Genomic DNA, 18,944 nt, shown 5'->3' with positions numbered 1-18,944 from the left:
GACCATCATGATCACTAACGGGAAGTTAAGAGGCCTTGGAAAGTTAAACTTTCAGCACCACTGAATTAATAATCTAAGTTATGAAGCTATATAAGCTAGATAAGCTATTGCACTGTGTAACGAGGCTCAGTGAGCTCTATTGCTTCTGCGGTTTTGCTCTATTCTGCCTATTGAGCAGCATGTGTGCAGTGGATCAAGCCCAAAGTGGAGATGTCCTTGGAGTACTGTACCCCCACTGCAGAGGTGGACAGTAACGAAGTACATTTACTTGAGTACTGTACTGAAGTCTACCTTGAGTATCTGTACTTGAGTATTATTTTTTTGGAAACTTATGCCTTTAACTTCACTACATTTGAAAGACAAATATCGTACTTTTCACTCCACTACATTTCTATCAAGGTCCTCATTACTATGAAGCAGCTTTGAAAGTGGATGTTTTTTCTTTTCTTTTCTAAAACGTGCTTGGTTTTTCACAGGTGACACCGAGAGCCAATCAGTGATCACTAGGGTCACGTCACGTCCATAGACTGGATAAAATCAAGCTCAGTGATTTCTCAGCAGCGTTATTTAACACGATCAGTTGATGGCAGAATGGAAGGAGGCGGTTCTTCTGGAGAACGCACGCACCCATGCCCATACTTAGAACCCATGTTTCAGTTTTCTGAAAGGATTAAAGATTCATTTTGTTTTAAATGTTTGCCAAAAACGAACCACAGCACGGCCTACAAAAACTTGCCATCCAACCTGCGGGAGCATATTGAGGGATATAAACGTTTTATTCCAAGAGAAAGCTTGTAATGAAGTTGTCTGTGCTTTTAGAGCTAGCGATAACGTTGCAAACGTAGCCATGCAGTCTGGTTCGTCAAATGACTTTCTATGGATTTGCCCTCCAAGTTGCCGTAGCCTTGTCCACGGCTAACGCTAACATATAGCTAGTTAACTTGGACACTGTTAGCATGTAAAAACGGAGTTACACTAACATGAATAATGTTAACTTATCTGAAGTCCTTTCAGAAATATGTTTTAGCATAATCTTGCCAAATAAACAATGTAGAAATCTTTCTTTCCGAGTAGCGTTAGCTACCCAATATGATTTCGAGTTTGAAGAGAGTTTGCTAGCATGTTAGGTGGCGCTGCACTGACTAGCTAGCTTAACGTTAAACCACCATGATGCACAGCATGCGTTCATTTTGTGAATTCACATTTCTGTCTTTGGTAACGGCGTTAGGTTTTGTAAGCGTTGTGGCAATAATACAACGATGCGTTGACAGAAAATGTACTTTTAATACTGAAGTCTTTTTAAAAGCAAGTACTTTGGTACTTTAACTTAAGTAAAAATTTGACTGGACAACTTTCACTTGTATCGGAGTAACATTTGACCAGCGGGATCTGTACTTTGACTTCAGTAATGAAGTTGGGTACTTTGCCCATCTCTGACTCACTGACGGTTGGCATTGACGGTGATTACAAATTGCTTGTTTCGTGCCTTTCAAAAGAAACTGAAATGCTTCAATATGGCTGCGTTTCCCCCCCAGTGGCCAAAATGTCAGTGCATCTCTAATAACTAAAACTACTCCTGTAAAATATATATTATAATAATAAAACGACCGAGCCTCCAGCTACAATGTCATGGTTACCCAGGTGTCTCTGCAAGCAAAACAACACTACTGACTGTACAAACCCAGTGACCGAGTGAATGAGATCTCATCAGCTTATAGGCTGAATAAAAGACTGAAAGAATGCGAAAGCCCACGAGCAGTAGCTGCTGCCGTGTGCCGTTTGTGTGGTGGTCCGAGTCCTGAACTCATAATTCACTGCCTGGGCTCTCTTCTCTAAATAAGCACTACAGACGGCACACGAGACGAGACGAGGCGAGGCGAGGCCAGGGCTCAGACACACACTCCACCTCTGTCAGTGTCCCATACACTGGGGAGCGCAAAAAAAAAGAAAAAAAAACCCGAGAGAAAGAATGAGCGCAAAAAAGTGTGAACAGAGGGGGAGGTTGGGCTGTTGTGTCTGACCCGTGTTATGCTGATCAGCCAGATGCATGGCGACCGTCTGTTACCATGACAATAGAACAGCTGACACACCGCCGACCCTCTGCCTGCTACAGCTGGGAGCCGTCTGTTACATGATGCACAACCAACACACACAAAAAACCGCACAGCTGTATGATCCCAGACGCATGTATGGATATGTAGCCAGCTGTGTCGTCCAACACCTCGTCAAATGAGACGCAGCTGATCCCAGTCACACACTCAGGCTTAAAACTCAGCACTCCGGCCTGAACCGCTACAGTTTGTCAAACGTCGCACCCAAAACACACACACACTCACGGGAGCTGAAAAATCTAGCTCAAGTGTGTGAGAGCTCAACAAACATCTCTAAAAGCCATGGGCGGGCGGCACGGTGGTGTAGTGATTAGCACGCTCGCCTCACAGCAAGAAGGTCCGGGTTCGAGCCCAGCGGCCGGCAAGGGCCTTTCTGTGTGGAGTTTGCATGTTCTCCCCGTGTCCGCGTGGGTTTCCTCCGGGTGCTCCGGTTTCCCCCACAGTCCAAAGACATGCAGTTAGGTTGACGTGGGGCGGCCTTGGGCTGAGGTGCCCTTGAGCGAGGTACCGAACCCCTGACTGCTGCCCGGGCGCTCTGGTGTGGCTGCCCACTGCTCTGGGTGCGCGCGTGTGTGTGTGTGTTTTCACTGCTTCAGATGGGTTAAGTGCAGAGGATGAATTTCACTGTGCTTGACGTGTGCATGTGACAAAGGTTTCTTTCTTCTTCTAAAAGGCTGCGTTTCAGAAGTCAATACTCCGAAGCCTCTTATTGAATTCATTTCACCACAAAACCCAGGTTTCAGTAGCTACATTTCCTGTCCATTCCTCCCGGTCCACTTGACCCTGTTCTCAAAACGTTGCCAGGTCCAGTGTTTTCACACCTGGTGTGAAAATCAGCAGGTTGTAACATCTAAAGACGACACGCTCTGTTGAGAATAAGGATGGTGTAATTACGGGTCGGATGAGTGCTGATTAAACAGTTATAATTCTACGATATTTTACATTACACGCAAAAACACTCGATGATAAATAGGAGAGAAGCAGCGTTAACGCAGCCAGACACCAGGAGAGAGGAAGAACCCCCCCCCCCCCGAAATCTTCTACAACTTCAGGGCACGGAAAGGAAAAAGTCAGAACTCGACAGAATTATGATTTATGATCTATAATAATAACTTCACAATCAGCTTCAGAAGGTGGTGGAGTTTAAGAGCAGAGTGGTGGAGGTTCTACAGTGTGCATCATAAAGTGAGGAGAGAGTGAAAGAGAGATGGACGAGTACAAGTCCACATACAGAATATGTACACAAGATTTTTTTTTTTTTTTTTAAACTTGCTCACTACAAGAGTCAGAGTCGCTCAAACGCAAAAAGTTGTTCTGCCTGCTCTTTGGTCGCTCTTTTCCACCGAATTTGAGTAGCAGCTCTAGTTTTCCATTTCCTCCCTTTCCGTTTTCATCTCTCGCTCGCTTGAAAATGGTCTCTTTGTTCTTGGAGAGAGGGAGGTCTAAACTGGGTTTCCACCATGAGCTTTGATCAGGAAAAGGTCACATTATAGCCACCATCTTTAACACACACACACACACACACGACATTTATAACCTGCGTGTGCATTTGTGCTTTTCCAATAGCAAAACACTAATGTGTTTATGTCTGTGCCATGCTGTGACATGTCTGGCCCTGAGGGACGGAGTCATTATGTGACTGATGATTTTCAAATACAATTTATCATGGAGATATATATATATATATATATATATATATATATATATATATATATACACACACACACACACACACAGTGGTGCTTGAAAGTTTGTGAACCCTTTAGAATTTTCTACATTTCCGCATAAATATGACCTAAAACATCATCAGATTTTCACACAAGTCCTAAAAGTAGATAAAGAGAACCCAGTTAAACAAATGAGACAAAAATATTATACTTGGTCATTTATTTATTGAGGAAAATGATCCAATATTACATATCTGTGAGTGGCAAAAGTATGTGAACCTCTAGAATTAGCAGTTAATTTGAAGGTGAAATTAGAGTCAGGTGTTTTCAATCAATGGGATGACAATCAGGTGTGAGTGGGCACCCTGTTTTATTTAAAGAACAGGGATCTATCAAAGTCTGATCTTCACAACACATGTTTGTGAAAGTGTATCATGGCACGAACAAAGGAGATTTCTGAGGACCTCAGAAAAAGTGTTGTTGATGCTCATCAGGCTGGAAAAGGTTACAAAACCATCTCTAAAGAGTTTGGACTCCACCAATCCACAGTCAGACTGATTGTGTACAAATGGAGGAAATTCAAGACCATTGTTACCGTCCTCAGGAGTGGTCGACCAACAAAGATCACTCCAAGAGCAAGGCGTGTAATAGTTGGCGAGGTCACAAAGGACCCCAAGGTAACTTCTAAGCAACTGGAGGCCTCTCTCTCATTGGCTCATGTTAATGTTCCTGAGTCCACCATCAGGAGAACACTGAACAACAATGGTGTGCATGGCAGGGTTGCAAGGAGAAAGCCACTGCTCTCCAAAAAGAACATTGCTGCTCGTCTGCAGTTTGCTAAAGATCATGTGGACAAGCCAGAAGGCTATTGGAAAAATGTTTTGGGATGGATGAGATCAAAATAGACCTTTTTGGTTTAAATGAGAAGCGTTATGTTTGGAGAAAGGAAAACAGTGCATTCCAGCATAAGAACCTTATCTCATCTGTGAAACATGGTGGTGGTAGTATCATGGTTTGGGCCTGTTTTGCTGCATCTGGGCCAGGACGGCTTGCCATCATTGACGGAACAATGAATTCTGAATTATACCAGCGAATTCTAAAGGAAAATGTCAGGACATCTGTTCATGAACTGAATCTCAAGAGAAGGTGGATCATGCAGCAAGACAACGACCCTAAGCACACAAGTCGTTCTACCAAAGAATGATTAAAGAAGAATAAAGTTAATGTTTTGGAATGGCCAAGTCAAAGTCCTGACCTTAATCCAATCAAAATGTTGTGGAAGGACCTGAAGCGAGCAGTTCATGTGAGGAAACCCACCAACATCCCAGAGTTGAAGCTGTTCTGTACGGAGGAACGGGCTAAAATTCCTCCAAGCCGGTGTGCAGGACTGATCAACAGTTACCGCAAACGTTTAGTTGCAGTTATTGCTGCACAAGGGGGTCACACCAGATACTGAAAGCAAAGGTTCACATACTTTTGCCACTCACAGATATGCAATATTGGATCATTTTCCTCAATAAATAAATGACCAAGTATAATATTTTTGTCTCATTTGTTTAACTGGGTTCTCTTTATCTACTTTTAGGACTTGTGGCAAAATCTGATGACGTTTTAGGTCATATTTATGCAGAAATATAGAAAATTCTAAAGGGTTCACAAACTTTCAAGCACCAGTGTGTGTGTGTGTATATATATATCTCCATGATAAATTGTATTTGAAAATCATCAGTCACATAATGACTCCGTCCCTCAGGGCCAGACATGTCACAGCGTGTGTGTGTGTGTGTTGTTCACTACAAGAACTGCATGTTCTCCTAAAGGCTGAACCCCTCCAACCCAATCCCGACTCTGCCCAACACTAACTGCTGGGTCAGCATCATCAGTCTGTGTTTGTCAGAAGAGTCCCCCCCCCCCCCCCCAAGTTCGACATCAAGTACAAAGATCTTCTCAAACTCCTACGAGAGCAGAAACTCCTTGGGTGATGTTTTGGCTCTTGAGTGGTGAAACAGAAGAGTGTTCACTACGTCATCCAGTCTTGTAGTACTCGAGTCCAACGTGTGCCTTAATTTTAAGGACTCGTGACTTGACTTGGACTTGTAAATTAGAGACGAGGACTCGGATTTCTTCTTTATTTTTTGTAACATTCCATAATTTGGCAGAAGATATTTATATCTACATTAATTTTTATACTAATTTCATGCAAAAGAATGCACATTCACCTGTTCATATGTCATGTTCAGGAACAAACTAACGTTAACGGCGCTAAAATGCCTGAAGAGACGCCGCTAGGATTGTCCGCGTTGCTTATACAGACTTCTCGTGCAGTGGGAAAAAATGCCCTGCTGTGTGTTCCATATGTAGAAGAACTATCGAGGAGACGACGGGGACGACCTCGAACTTCAATCGTCATTTGGCGAGACTCCACCCAGAGAAGGAAGTGACACGCTATGTTCATTGCTCTGTTGATAGTGGGCGGGGCTTGCTGAGCGATGAACAAGCTTTTTATCAGTAGCCTGTTTACTAAAATGGGGCAGTCGAGCAGGAACGTTAGTCCAACACAGTAGCAGAGACGCTTTCACATAAAGGCAGCAACAGCCACCGTCACATGGTGCGGTTGGAGTCTTGTTCTCGGACTCGACTAGAAATTTTCTTTCAATGACTAACTGGAACACTAAGGACTCGAGACCAGACTCGGACTCGAGGTTTAGTGACTCAACTACAAAGCTGGTGTCATCCACAGCTGGTAAGAGCGCAAAATTGGCCATGCTCTCAGGAAGGGAGGGTGTGGCGTACTCTCTCTCCCCTGTCAATCGGGGTACACGAGCCAATCGTGGGTCTCTGTGAACTCATGTATGCAGAAGAGGGTAGATAGCTCTGATCTGAGAGTGTGCTACGTTGCCCTGTGATGGAGCATGAGCAGCAGCTTAAAAATAAGTGGCTTTCAGGCTTCATGTGTCTTGGAGGAAGCACATTAGCCTTCACCCTACCCAGGTGGAACCTTTCTTGGCTCTACGCACACTGATCTTTGAGACCCCTGTTCTGTAAAGGTGGCTGCACATTGCCCAGACAAACATCAACCAACCCCAACAAACACCAACTGTTGGGTCAGCATCATCAGTGTGTTTGTCAGATGGGATTTATCCAAGTATGACATCAAGTAAGGCTTAGTGGAGCCATGGGAAGTGAACAACGTGAATCGTTTTCCAAGAAAACACAACCTTCCAAGAGTGTTCCCTTGACACTTAAGTGTACGAATCGCAATCAGAACGTCAGCACGGTTTTCTTTGATGTCAGGTTAGCTAGCTGTCCATTACTCACTTTGGTCATAGGTTTTATATTTTAAATGGCTGGGTTCTAGACCCAGGAACACAAAGAATGCCAAATTGAGTTGTGAGAAGAGAAACCCTAATGCGATGATATAAGAACCCAGGCATTTTCCAAGCAAGATACCAAGATAAGCACGACGAAATACATCGCAGAGAAACTGGAGACCTCTGGTGAGCAACCTGTTGGCTAACTATCTTGACAGCCGAGCTAACCATGTTATTTTATTGTAAAACAGTTCACTGTTACCCGAATACGATTTAACGTTACGAGTAGTTCAGGTTTAATGTTGTGAATTATTAATAACGTCAACTCAGTGTAACGTTTGCAAGTGAGATTCTTTTGACTAGAAGTCGCAGGAGGGGAGGGGAGGGGCTACTGTTAGCTGTAACCTTCGCAATCCTAAGTTACTTAAAATGTTATTATCCTGACATGGCTATTCGTAATATTCAAAAAAAAAAAAAAGTAGGCAATAAAAGTCTGTCTTGTCAGGTACGATCAGGGTAGTGCGGAACTGGCAGTTGGGTTTCTGCTACCAATAACCGTCAACTTGAGAACGCTGGGGTACTTTGGGTTTTGTCTGGGCAGAGTGCAGCCACCTTAAGAGGGACTGGTGGCAATAAAGCAAAAGCATGCTTTGGTTTTATCTCTAGAGTTGACTTAAACTAGGTAGGATGGTGGACAAGCGGCTCAGTCGAGTTCCGGTTCTGCAACAAGACGCCATGATTTCAAAGACAGTTCACAGCACATAGAATGTCCAAGTACTGCGAGTTGGCCTAGTGGTTAGCGTGTCCGCCTCTCGATTGGGAGATCATGAGTTCTACTTGCGGTTGGGTCATACCAAAGACCATCATAAAAATGGTACCTACTGCCATCTGGCAAGGCACGCTGCAGTACAGATGCGAGTGGGGAGTCAAACTCTTGCGGTTACCAGAGGACCCCCCCACTGTAACCCTAGCTATGTAATAGGCGAGAGGCAGAGGGGTACAGAAACGGAGATCGGCGCCGCCCTATGCGCCATATGGTGCGGGAAGGACTTTAGTAGTACTGTAGCAGTAGAATGTCCAAGTAAGTAAGCAAGCAAGCAAGTAAGTAAGTGACCCCTCTATGGACACTTCACTCCAGAGAAAAAGGAGAAAGGGTCACTTCAGACAGAAGTGTGGTGTATCTGGTGTGGTCAAGAACCCTTTGGTTCAATGGTGAGAAGAAATACAAAGGGATCAGACACGAGAATGGAAAAGAAGAAAGAGAGAGAAGGTGGTGAGGTAAGGTGGATCCGTTTCACGCGCCACAGGGCAGCATGAGCTGTAGAGTATTCGAGCTAATGACCAACCGAAAAGGAAAGGGAAAATCCAGCCTGGAGGGCTTCTGTGTGTTTGACACAGCTTCTGTTTCACAGAAAGACGCTTTAGCTCAGACTAACCACGTTTCCTCAACTCGAGCAGATACATTACAGCAGGAATGTGAGAATAAAAGAGAAGCAAATCGGATGAGATGGAAGAGCAAGACCTACTAAAGACCGATGTTTCCCTCCTAAACTCACCTTTCTAAAGGGTAAACACCGAAACCTTGCGTTACACACACACACAACGCAAGCATGTGCACACACAGGTCTGGTTCCTTTCCAAGAGCGCGTTTTTTCCCACATCTAACCCAAACCCTGAGGTCATTCGCACAGCTCTCGCTCCATATCCAGTTTCGAGAACATTCCTCTCCTTGGGTCGAGTTGTGTTCACGGCTTACACGGCACCGCGGTGCGAATCCCTTGTGCTGAACGCTGGGGTTTGGGAGCCGTTTCCACAAAACAACATGCAGCACAAGTCATGGTTCAACGCACATTAAAACTGAAATTATAGAACTTTCATATCAAAACATTTTAACATTCAATGTTGTTTAACAAATCCTCAGCGATACGCATCACTCAGGTCCGGGTTGAGGCAGATCCAGGGTCTATCCTCGGAACAGCGGGCAGACGCCGTGCAGGAGAAAACCAGATTACCAGGAGGAAACGGATATTAATTATAAATATAAACTGCTTCCTGGCCACTGAAGCACACTAACCTCACCGGTCATGTTCACAGAGGCAGTCGGAGACGTTCCTGCTGGATATCGCCATTATAGTCTGGGTAAATTAAGGCGAGTTAACAGTTGTTCCACGAAATCGAGTCGTACATGAGCTGATAGAGGCTAAAAACCACGTACGACGAGACGGAATGGAATAACTTTTATTCTATCGACATTTACTGGATTTTGAGAAACAGAGCATTTTTATATTTTCTGCAAATTCAATCAATAAAAACTTTATACAAAACGTCCGACAAAAATCATTTCCGCTTAGAATGTAAACAAACCGGCAAAATGACAGGAACAATTTGTGAAAAATGTGATAATTCATGGGGGAGGGAAAAAAAATTATACATAAACACACACACACACACACACACCATCAAATACTTTTATTCCATATTTTGTTGCCTTTTTTTGTGGTTTTGTTTTCAAGTTGAGTTTTTATTTCGTGCTCGGTTGGTTCAGCAACACGCGCCGACATTTTGTTTTTCTCTACTCACGGTATATGAGCTGATTAGATTAGATTAGATAAAACTTTATTGATCCCTTTGGGCGGGTTCCCTCAGGGAAATTAAGATTCCAGCAGCATCATTACAGGATAAAGAGAGAATAGAAAATAGAGAAAAAACTTCTAGATAAATTCAATTAAATTATGTATTTACATATACAAATATAAAAAGAATTTATATTTGTATATGTAAATATAATTTCTATTATGAAGAGGGGGGGAGGGGTATCCTAATAGTAGAGTAGCCAATCAGAGCGAGCGATTGCTCATATCCAGTGAATGTAGATAGAATAAATATTGATACACATATGTCCAGCATCTATAATACTCAACCTGGCTGTGGGATTCAAACCATCCTCAACTGGTATGAAGGAATTTAATGTGTGCTAAGAGGACATTCCCCACAGCATCGTACCACTACCACCGCCAGTTGACCCAATCAATCAAGGTTTGGTCCATAGGTTCATGCTGTTAACACCAAACTTTGATCCTTCCATCTGCAGGAACTGGAATTCAACACACCAGCAGACCAGGGGACTTTTTCTTCTCCCAATCTCCAGTTGCTTCAACCTGATTTGGTTGAAGAAATCAGCACCCCCTGGAGCCTCAGACCCCTGCTCCTGACCGAACCCAATACGGCCTTCTTTCTAAAATAGTGCCCGTTCAGAAACCTTATCCAATCTGAACAGCACTACAGCCCAAATCTTGGCTCACTGGATGTGTCTAATGATTACAGAACAGCTCACTGTTACACGACACCACACTTCCTCCTGTGTGTGGTCGGGTTCACTGAGGGATGAGGAGGTGACTGGGTTTGAGTTTGCTGCCCAAACCATTCACTCACCATTGAGTAGGTTTTAGCCACGCCCTTTCTACCACCACAGTACAGTTTCCTCTCTTTACCTTTAGGCACATAATCAGATAAGCCTGAGCTAACATCAGGAACTGGACACACCCACCTAATGACATCAGTACCAACCAATCAAAATGCACTACTGTGTGCTTTGAAATTGAACCACAGAACCCTTGTGCGGTCAAACTGAATGAGGGACAGAAAAAAAAAAACGACAGGAACATTTGTATGCATTTAACAATACGGCAATTCTTTGGAAGCACGCTGATGAGGAATGACAAATAAAACTCATCCAGCTGTTTCAGCAGGCTTTAATAAAAACACTGTTTTAAAACTCATCCAGCTGTTTCAGCAGGCTTTAATAAAAACACTGCTTTATAGGAACAAGAGAAACACTTACCTGTGTTCAGTAAAGCAGGGAGACGAGGTGATGCACACAGTCATGTCCACACGCACGGGGAAGGGAGACAGAGAGAGACAGATGCAGACAGAGAGAGACAGATACGCAGAGAGAGAAAAGAGAGATGCAGACAGAGACGCACAGACAGACAGAGAGAGACACACACACAGAGATGCAGACAGAGAGACAGACAGATATGAAAAGAGAGAGACAGACATGCAGAGAGAGAGAGAAAAATGCAGACAGAGAGACGCACAAAGACAAAAGAGACAGAGAGAGACAGATGCAGACAGACACACAGAGAGAGAGAGAGAGATGAGAGAGACAGACAGATATGCAGAGAGAGAGAGATGCAGACAGAGAGATGCACAAAGACAAAAGACAGAGAGACAGATGCAGACAGAGACACACAGAGACAGACAGATATGCAGAGAGAGAGAGAGAGAGAGAGACACAGACAGACAGAGACAAAGAGAGAGACATTTGTTAATTCATTCACAATGAACAGTTGAGCCAATACATTTTATACAATGGGGGGGGGGGGGGGGGGGGCACACTGAAGATTTTCTAAGTAAATTCCATTCCAATTCAATCTGAAATTTCTGTCCGACTTACTTGAGCAGCCACATTGGATTCCGTGTGACGTGCAGCCTTTCAGTCCATCACACATCTCAACCAGGAACACGGATTAAAACCAACATTAAGGAAGGTGAAGAGAAACCCGTCACTTCTACAGTCGGCGTATCGGTGAAAATTCAAATTCAATCCAAACTGCTTGAAACTGCGCTCACTGAATTCAGAACTGAATGCAACAGACTTTTTACAGAATTAAAATGTTTATCTGTTCTTGAGATATTACAAATCAAAGATTGAAGAATTGGTTTAATTAAAAAATAAACGGGGGGGGGGGGGGGGGGGGGGCGCCAGCCGAGCCTGACAAAAAGCAATAAATGTGCAATATCTCTCCTGCTGGACTTTTTTTTTTCTCCTCATATCTTCTTTTTTTATATTTGTTTATGTAAATACTTAATTTAATTTTAGAAGTTTTCTCTATTTCTATTCTCTGTTTATCTGTAATGGTGCTGCTGGAATCTTAATTTCCCTGAGGGAACCCGCCCAAAGGGATCAATAAAGTTTAATCTAATCTAATCTAATCTAATGTCTGAGGATCTAATGCTCCAAAATGGGCCTCATTAACCAGTGAGATCAAATGGTTTTTATTCATAACTTTATTTTTCATGATATTTACATGGAAAATGGCAGCACACAGATGGTTGTATACTGAATACAAACTTTGAAAAATGAATAAAACTCAATTATGTAAATTAGTATTATGATAATTAGATAAAAACATTAAATTGGTGCATGCAATAAAAAAAAAAAAAAAAAGAGTAATAACATATTTCTAATCCCCTCTTTGTGCTCTGTAGGCCTTTGTATTTCTCAGTAGATCCTACTAGTGTTTAAATGAAAGAATATAAATGATTATTTCGATTAATATTCACAGCTTTCAAGGTGAACCTCGAAAAAACTGTCTGATCCACATCCAATAAACAATTCACATTAACTCAACTGAAATCGACACTCGCGTTTCTGACTCCCGGTTTTTAAAATCTCATTCCAACCACAAAGATCTCAATATTTTTCATCAAAACAATTCCAGTTCTATTCTAAAATAGTTATTTATTTACAGGAATCAGTTTGATTTGAAAAAATAAGTAGGTAAAGCTATGAAAACTCACTTCATAGTCTCCCATGAATCAGAACACCAAAACTAGTGGGTGGAAAATGTTGCTGAATCCTTCATCAGAAACAGTGAGAGCGAGAGAACATCCCTATAAAAGTGATCTGATTGATATTGACGAGTAATCCAGTGGGAAACCGATCAGGAGAGGGAGAGAGCCTGACTGCTTTCCCGTGACTCAAAAAGAAAAGCACCGTCAGTTTCCCGACGTCCCGTGAGCAGAGTTTTTACTCTGTTGTATCGACTTCAACCTGCCGTTACTCCCAAAGTACTGAACACATCTTAACCAGATACATTTCTTTGGAAAGCAGAGATTATAAGCTTTTTAATGATTGAAAATATTCAAGAGTTAAGCAATGACAGGTCTGGAAACCTAGAGGAGCGTCTGCATGCAGAATTTCTTTCTGCATTTCCCTTAAAATATAATTTAAGGCGAAATCTCTATGTTGCAAGCACATGTGCTTCACTCCAGTCCAAACGGACTCCTCAGATTTGGTCACTTCTCATTTACTGAGCTAAAAACTCAGATTTATGGACCGAAGCCTTGCCCTGCGGTGTCTCAGCATCATAAATCAGTCAATCTGGATACAAACATCTAAATCTATGTTAAATCATGAAATCAAACAAACAAACAAACAAACAAACAAACAAAACTACTACACAAATCTGAGAGTTCACCAAGGTCAGGGTTATAATTTTTTTTTTTTGAATAAATGTTTTTGTGGTTGTTTTCTTGACTTCTGTTGCTCCGCTGAGTCGGGCACCCGGTGGCGGTGGTGGTGAACTAGTGGCAGGAGAGAGATGGAGAAATCAGTCCATGTGTGTCTCAAGTCAAGTTTATTTGTACAGCGCTTTTAACAACAGACATCGTCACAGAGCAGCTTTACAGAAAATGAAAGGCTTTAAACACGAGCTAATTTTATTCCTAATTCATTTATTTCTGCCCAATGAGCAAGCCTGTGGTGACAGTGGTGAGGAAAACCTCCCTCAGACGACACGAGGAAGAAACCTCGAGAGGAACCAGACTCAAAAGGGAACCCATCCTCATCTGGGTGATAACAGACAACATGATTATAAATAACTCACTTCTGTAACAGTGTCCTATAGAGTCACAAAGTATAACTGTGAAAAAAACAGGAAATTCATGATAGTTTTAACATGAAGTCTGTTTTGTTGAAGTTATAAACTGGTCATTAACTGATGAAGACTTGAGTGCAAAACTGTTCATGACCACTGCAGTCCTAAAGTTAGCAAGGTGATTATAATCCTCAGCCATAATCTCAAAACTCTAAGTGTCCAGAGCCGACTTGTAAGTGTGTCTTTCGTCTGTCCGTATTCTTGGGTTTCATGTGACGTCACATCCACCTCATTAGTTATTCAAAACTTTATCTGGTGGTCGACCAAAGCTCAGTACGGAGAAGGCGCATTGCTTGCATGAAAAATGCCTCAACGCTTGCGTTGTTTTAGGTTGTTCGAGTCAATCAAACCGTGAAACTGATCAAAGTTTCTTCAGGGTTCGCCGTGAACTAATAAAAAAGGGTGAATGAACACAGGATTTCACAAAAAGACGTTGAGAAAGGTGACTTTTGAACCTCTGACTGAAATCGAATGGAGCTGAGTCGAAGCACGCTGGAGTTTGCAGTGATCACTTGGTGAAAGGTTTGTATTTCCCTCTCAGCTCTGGCCTTAGTGCTTTCCAAGTACTTTTCTTGCTATGTGTCGTTATTTTACGTTACTTTTTTTTTTTTAGTAATGAAGCGCTAAAGTCTCCAGCTGTTTCTTTGTTTCCTCCTCACAAAGTCCATATGCATGAAGGTCGCGACAAAATCTTTACCCAGCTGTACAGTTACAATGCGCCGTGATCACTTCTCCGTCTTGTTTAACTAAGATCCAGGTCTTTAAAGGGGTTTCTGATGATCTTTGGGAATGATTTAGCTGAGAGATAAGAGCCAACACAAGCGAGAATCAAGCCAACTGTTGTTTGTTTACACTTCAACTTGCAGCACTTCATTGTAAAGATGAACGAAAAGCTTTTAAAAAAAATAAAAAATACACGGGCAAAAACAATACAGGATTCATTCGGCAGCGAATTGATGCCAAGGCCCTTTACCCAGCCACATACAAAAAAAAAAAAAAAAAAGTTGTAAGCCTCCGTACTCTTCTACGCTTTCATCTGTTTTGCGGTGTAGAAGGACGTCTGCAACACCAGATAGTTGGAGATGTCGGGGAACTCGACTGAAGGCTAGTTTTCCAGATCGTATGACAAATCCTTCTTTCCCAGACTGTAGGGGTCGATTCCATTGCACATAGCAATCTTCTGAAGATATCTAAAGCCAGCAGTGGCTTCTAGATAAGTTATCGCTAGTTGTTTGCACTCTGGCAGCTGTTTTACCGGAAGTGAAACTACTAAGAAAAAGCCACGTGACTGGCCCCATTCTTTGGTTTCATCCTCCGCAGGAGACTCCAGCTAGAAGTAGTGCATCAGGATGGATCAGAGGAGCAGAAGTAGTTAGCATCTTACTGGTGTCTCAGAATGGACACGCAACTCAGAGGGACTGCAAGCAGGGACTCTGGCAAGACTGACTATGACAGCATAACTAAACGGGAGAGCCAGAAGGTAACACAGACATGACGGATCCCTGGGACACAAAGCAGCAGCCACTCCACCGTCAACAAAACTGAGTGAGCGTGGAGGGGCAACAGCGTATGTACATCCCAGTTTACCAAAACGCTCTGCCCGAGGACCGTCCAGATCTACTCCGACAGACAGTGTGAGAGAGAACGTGGTTGAATTACAACACAAAATGGAGCACATTCCTTCCAGCAGCACTGCATTCCTGCCCCATCAAATCTGCCCAGGTCAGGAGGACAGAGTAAACCCTGCTGCGTTAGGCTATATATAACACACACACACACACACACACACATACACACACACACACACACCTCTAAAACCCTGCTCTCTCGGTTCCCAACCATGTTTAAAACAAGTCACATGTACGAAGTGAAGCTGAGGTGATCGTGAGGACATCAGTCCAGCAGCTGTTCATTTAACAGAAGTCCGAATGGAAAAGTCATGCAGGACTCGAGGAACTGACAGCAACACATGAAGTACAAGAGACGGAGGAGTGTGTGCTCCATCATGCGTTCAGCCAGACAGGAAAACCCACACTGTCGGTGATCCACAACCCAAAAGAGCCACGCAGCAAAAGGATTTATTATAACAAATCTTCTGAATCTGCACTTTAAATTGTTCTCTCCTGCACCGTTCACACGCTGATGCTCATTAAAGGATGAGTTTAAATCAAAAGAAAATTCCTGAACACTTCAGATGAGAAACTTCCAGGTCTTCATTACCGCCACCATCTGCAAACGGAAACAAACACAGTGAACATGTTCCACGTAGCTATCGCACAGATCACACGCTGCCTTCGAGTCCGGTTGGAAATATTAACACATGGCGAGTATGTAAATAAACGCCACCACAATGTTGGCTCGGAAGCTCCTCGTAGTTTTCCGTGAGCTTGAATTTCCGGGTTGGGAGCGGGTCAGTAACAAAGGTGTGAGTGTGACGTGTGCGGCAGATTCAATTTGCATTTTAATTCTTCGGTTCTTTATTTTCTTTCAGCGTACGTTTTGTCAATGAGATAAAAATAGATAATAAAAACAAAATCATTTTCTCCTCACGCCATCCGTTTTCCAACCAAAATCGACACCTACGAACTCGTACACATGAGGAGGACACGAAGGCAACATTAGCCTGATTTAAAAAAAAAAAAAACAATAATAAATAAATAAATAAATAAATAATTCTAATGATGCATTCTATGGCATTAGTGGACTGGGACTGTTAAATGAAGTAATTCTGCTCACACACACACACACACAGCATACCTGAATAGGGGCTCCTCCTCTTCCTGAGGCCCCAGAGGTTGATCCCTCTCACAGGCATGACCGTGACTGTTTATCCCCTCAAACTCCACACACACACACACACACTGCTGTCTGGTGTCACAGTGATGCCTGACTACATGCATGCATGAAGCATGTGCACGTGCACACACACACTCCAATAAAGGGTCTGCCTCAGACAGACAGAGAGAGAGAGAGAGAGAGAGAGAGAATGGGGAATTAAGAGAGACCTGATCAGAGTGACCCCCACCGGGCAGGTTTCCAAGGCGATGCCCGTGCTACCTAGGGAGGCGCGTGGTTGCTAAGGAAGGGCCTCTTTTCCTCCCGCCCAAATATTCTAATCTAAACCAAGGACTAAAGGCTTCTAATAACAGTGACGCACAGACGTGTGGAGAAAGGAGCCTGACGCTCAGCCCATCACAGCGTTAAGAGGATACAGCGCGCGCGTGTGTGTGTGTGTGTGTGTTACAGAGACCCACTGTAGTGCTGAGGATTCATTCATTTGCAGCCTCTCATTACCTCATCACTCTAAGGCCAAGTTTACATTAGACCGTATCTGTCTCGTTTTCTTCGCGGATGCACTGTCCGTTTACATTAAAACACCTGGAAACGCCGGGAAACGGGAATCCGCCAGCGTCCACGTATTCAATCCAGATCGTGTCTGGTCCGGTGCTGTGTAAACAATGAGAATACGCGGAAACGCTGTGCTGAGCTCTAGCTGGCGTCGTCATTGGACAACGTCACTGTGACATCCACCTTCCTGATTCGCTGGCGCTGGTCATGTGACGCGACTGCTGAAAAACGTCGCGGACTTCCGCCTTGTATCACTTTTCATTAAAGAGTATAAAAGTATGAAAATACTGCAAATACTGATGCAAATACTGCCCATTGTGTAGTTATGATTGTCTTTAGGCTTGCCATCCTTCCACTTGCAAGTGGTAAGTGATCTGCGCTGGGATCTCACACACAGCGGCTCAGTCCCGAATCACTGCTCGTGCACTTCACTCGCGCGCTCTGTGAGCTGCGCAGGGCCGGAGTGCGCACCCTCCAGAGGGCACTCGCTGTTCAGGGCAGAGTGATTTGGAGCGCAGGATGCCTGCGGAGCCGAGCGTATCCGTGTATTGGCGTTGCTGTGTGCACGCGAATCGTGTATTGGTGTTGCTGTGTGCACACTAATCGTTTTAAAAACGTTAATCTGATGATCCGCTGATACGGTCTAATGTAAACCCCACCTAAAACACAAGAGGACACTTGGTGTTGATGTGCCTTCAAATAACCACGACTCTGGCACTTCATTTCTCTAAACCTAGGAAGCGATTAAATGGTTCTGAGAAAAGGGAGGTTTTTTTTTTCTTACATTATTAAGTAAACCTGGGAAACTTTTTCAGAGAATATTAAAACTCCTCTCCTAGTGCTTTTCAATCTAGGTTAAAAATGTACTCATTTATCTGGCTGCGTTTATAGTCCTTGGGTCGTTAATTTTTATTACACTTTCCTCCCCAAGATCAGTCATGACAGAAATCATACATCTTCATTCCACTGAATAATAATTGTAGAATGGTTCAGTGTGCTTTATCAGAAATACTTTCTTTAATCTCACATGAACGTATCGACACAAAGCCCAAGATTTCTGGCTCAAAATAAAACAGTAGATGGATGATGATTGAGGAACATGATAATTGATGAGGAGGATGACGACGAGGATTGATGTGGATGAGGAGGAGGACGACGAGGATTGATGTAGACAGGGAGGAGGAGGACGATGAAGATTGTTGTGGACAGGGAGGAGAAGGACGATGAGGACTGATGGACAGTGAGGAGGAGAACTGATGAGGAGGAGGATGACAAGGATATGATGTGGATGGTGAGGAGGAGGACGATGAGGATTGATGTGAACTACTGATGAGGAGGAAGATGAGGATGATTATTAGATGTTGCATGTCCAATGTACTTCCAACATTCTCAGACTGGAAGTGGTTCCTGCTGAGGTTCCTTTTTTTTTTTTTAAATTGATGCACCAAATGAAACTTTGAGGGCGAAGCAGAAACCAAATTTCAAGAAACCAGTGGGCTGAATTCTAACCACGGAACACTAAATCTCAAGTACTAGAATTTTTTCTTCATTTATGTGCCACATTTATTTTATTTGTTTTTTCCTACCATTGAATGAAGAATTTGCTTCGATTTAAAACTTTTCAGTTGAACTGATTAACCAACAAAAACCAAAAACCCAGACTCCAGTTAATTAAGGTTTTAAGCTGTTAAACTGCTTCGCTGGTAAATAAATTTCATTCTTAATCCAGCGAATGTTTTGCCCATTAGAACATGGAAAACATTTCTGGCAGATCTGTCACAGACC

At 43.1% G+C, this 18,944-nt stretch overlaps 1 protein-coding gene across 4 annotated transcripts in view; it reads right to left on the bottom strand.

Annotated features, from left to right (window-relative positions):
* The window catches only part of nhsl1b (NHS-like 1b), a 239,796-nt gene that overhangs the window by 162,685 nt on the left and 58,167 nt on the right, over positions 1-18,944 (bottom strand). Inside the window, exon 2 of one of the 4 annotated variants that reach the window (XM_060917968.1) lies at positions 11,546-11,600. The exons of the other annotated variants lie outside the window; for them this stretch is intronic. Coding sequence (XP_060773951.1) covers positions 11,546-11,600 — 55 coding nt within the window. The remainder of the gene's footprint in view (positions 1-11,545; positions 11,601-18,944) is intronic. 4 annotated transcript variants of the gene reach the window in all.

Source organism: Neoarius graeffei, chromosome 3 (assembly GCF_027579695.1).
Source record: "Neoarius graeffei isolate fNeoGra1 chromosome 3, fNeoGra1.pri, whole genome shotgun sequence".
Classification (NCBI taxonomy): Eukaryota; Metazoa; Chordata; class Actinopteri; order Siluriformes; family Ariidae; genus Neoarius; species Neoarius graeffei.
This window is presented reverse-complemented; position numbering and strand designations above follow the sequence as displayed.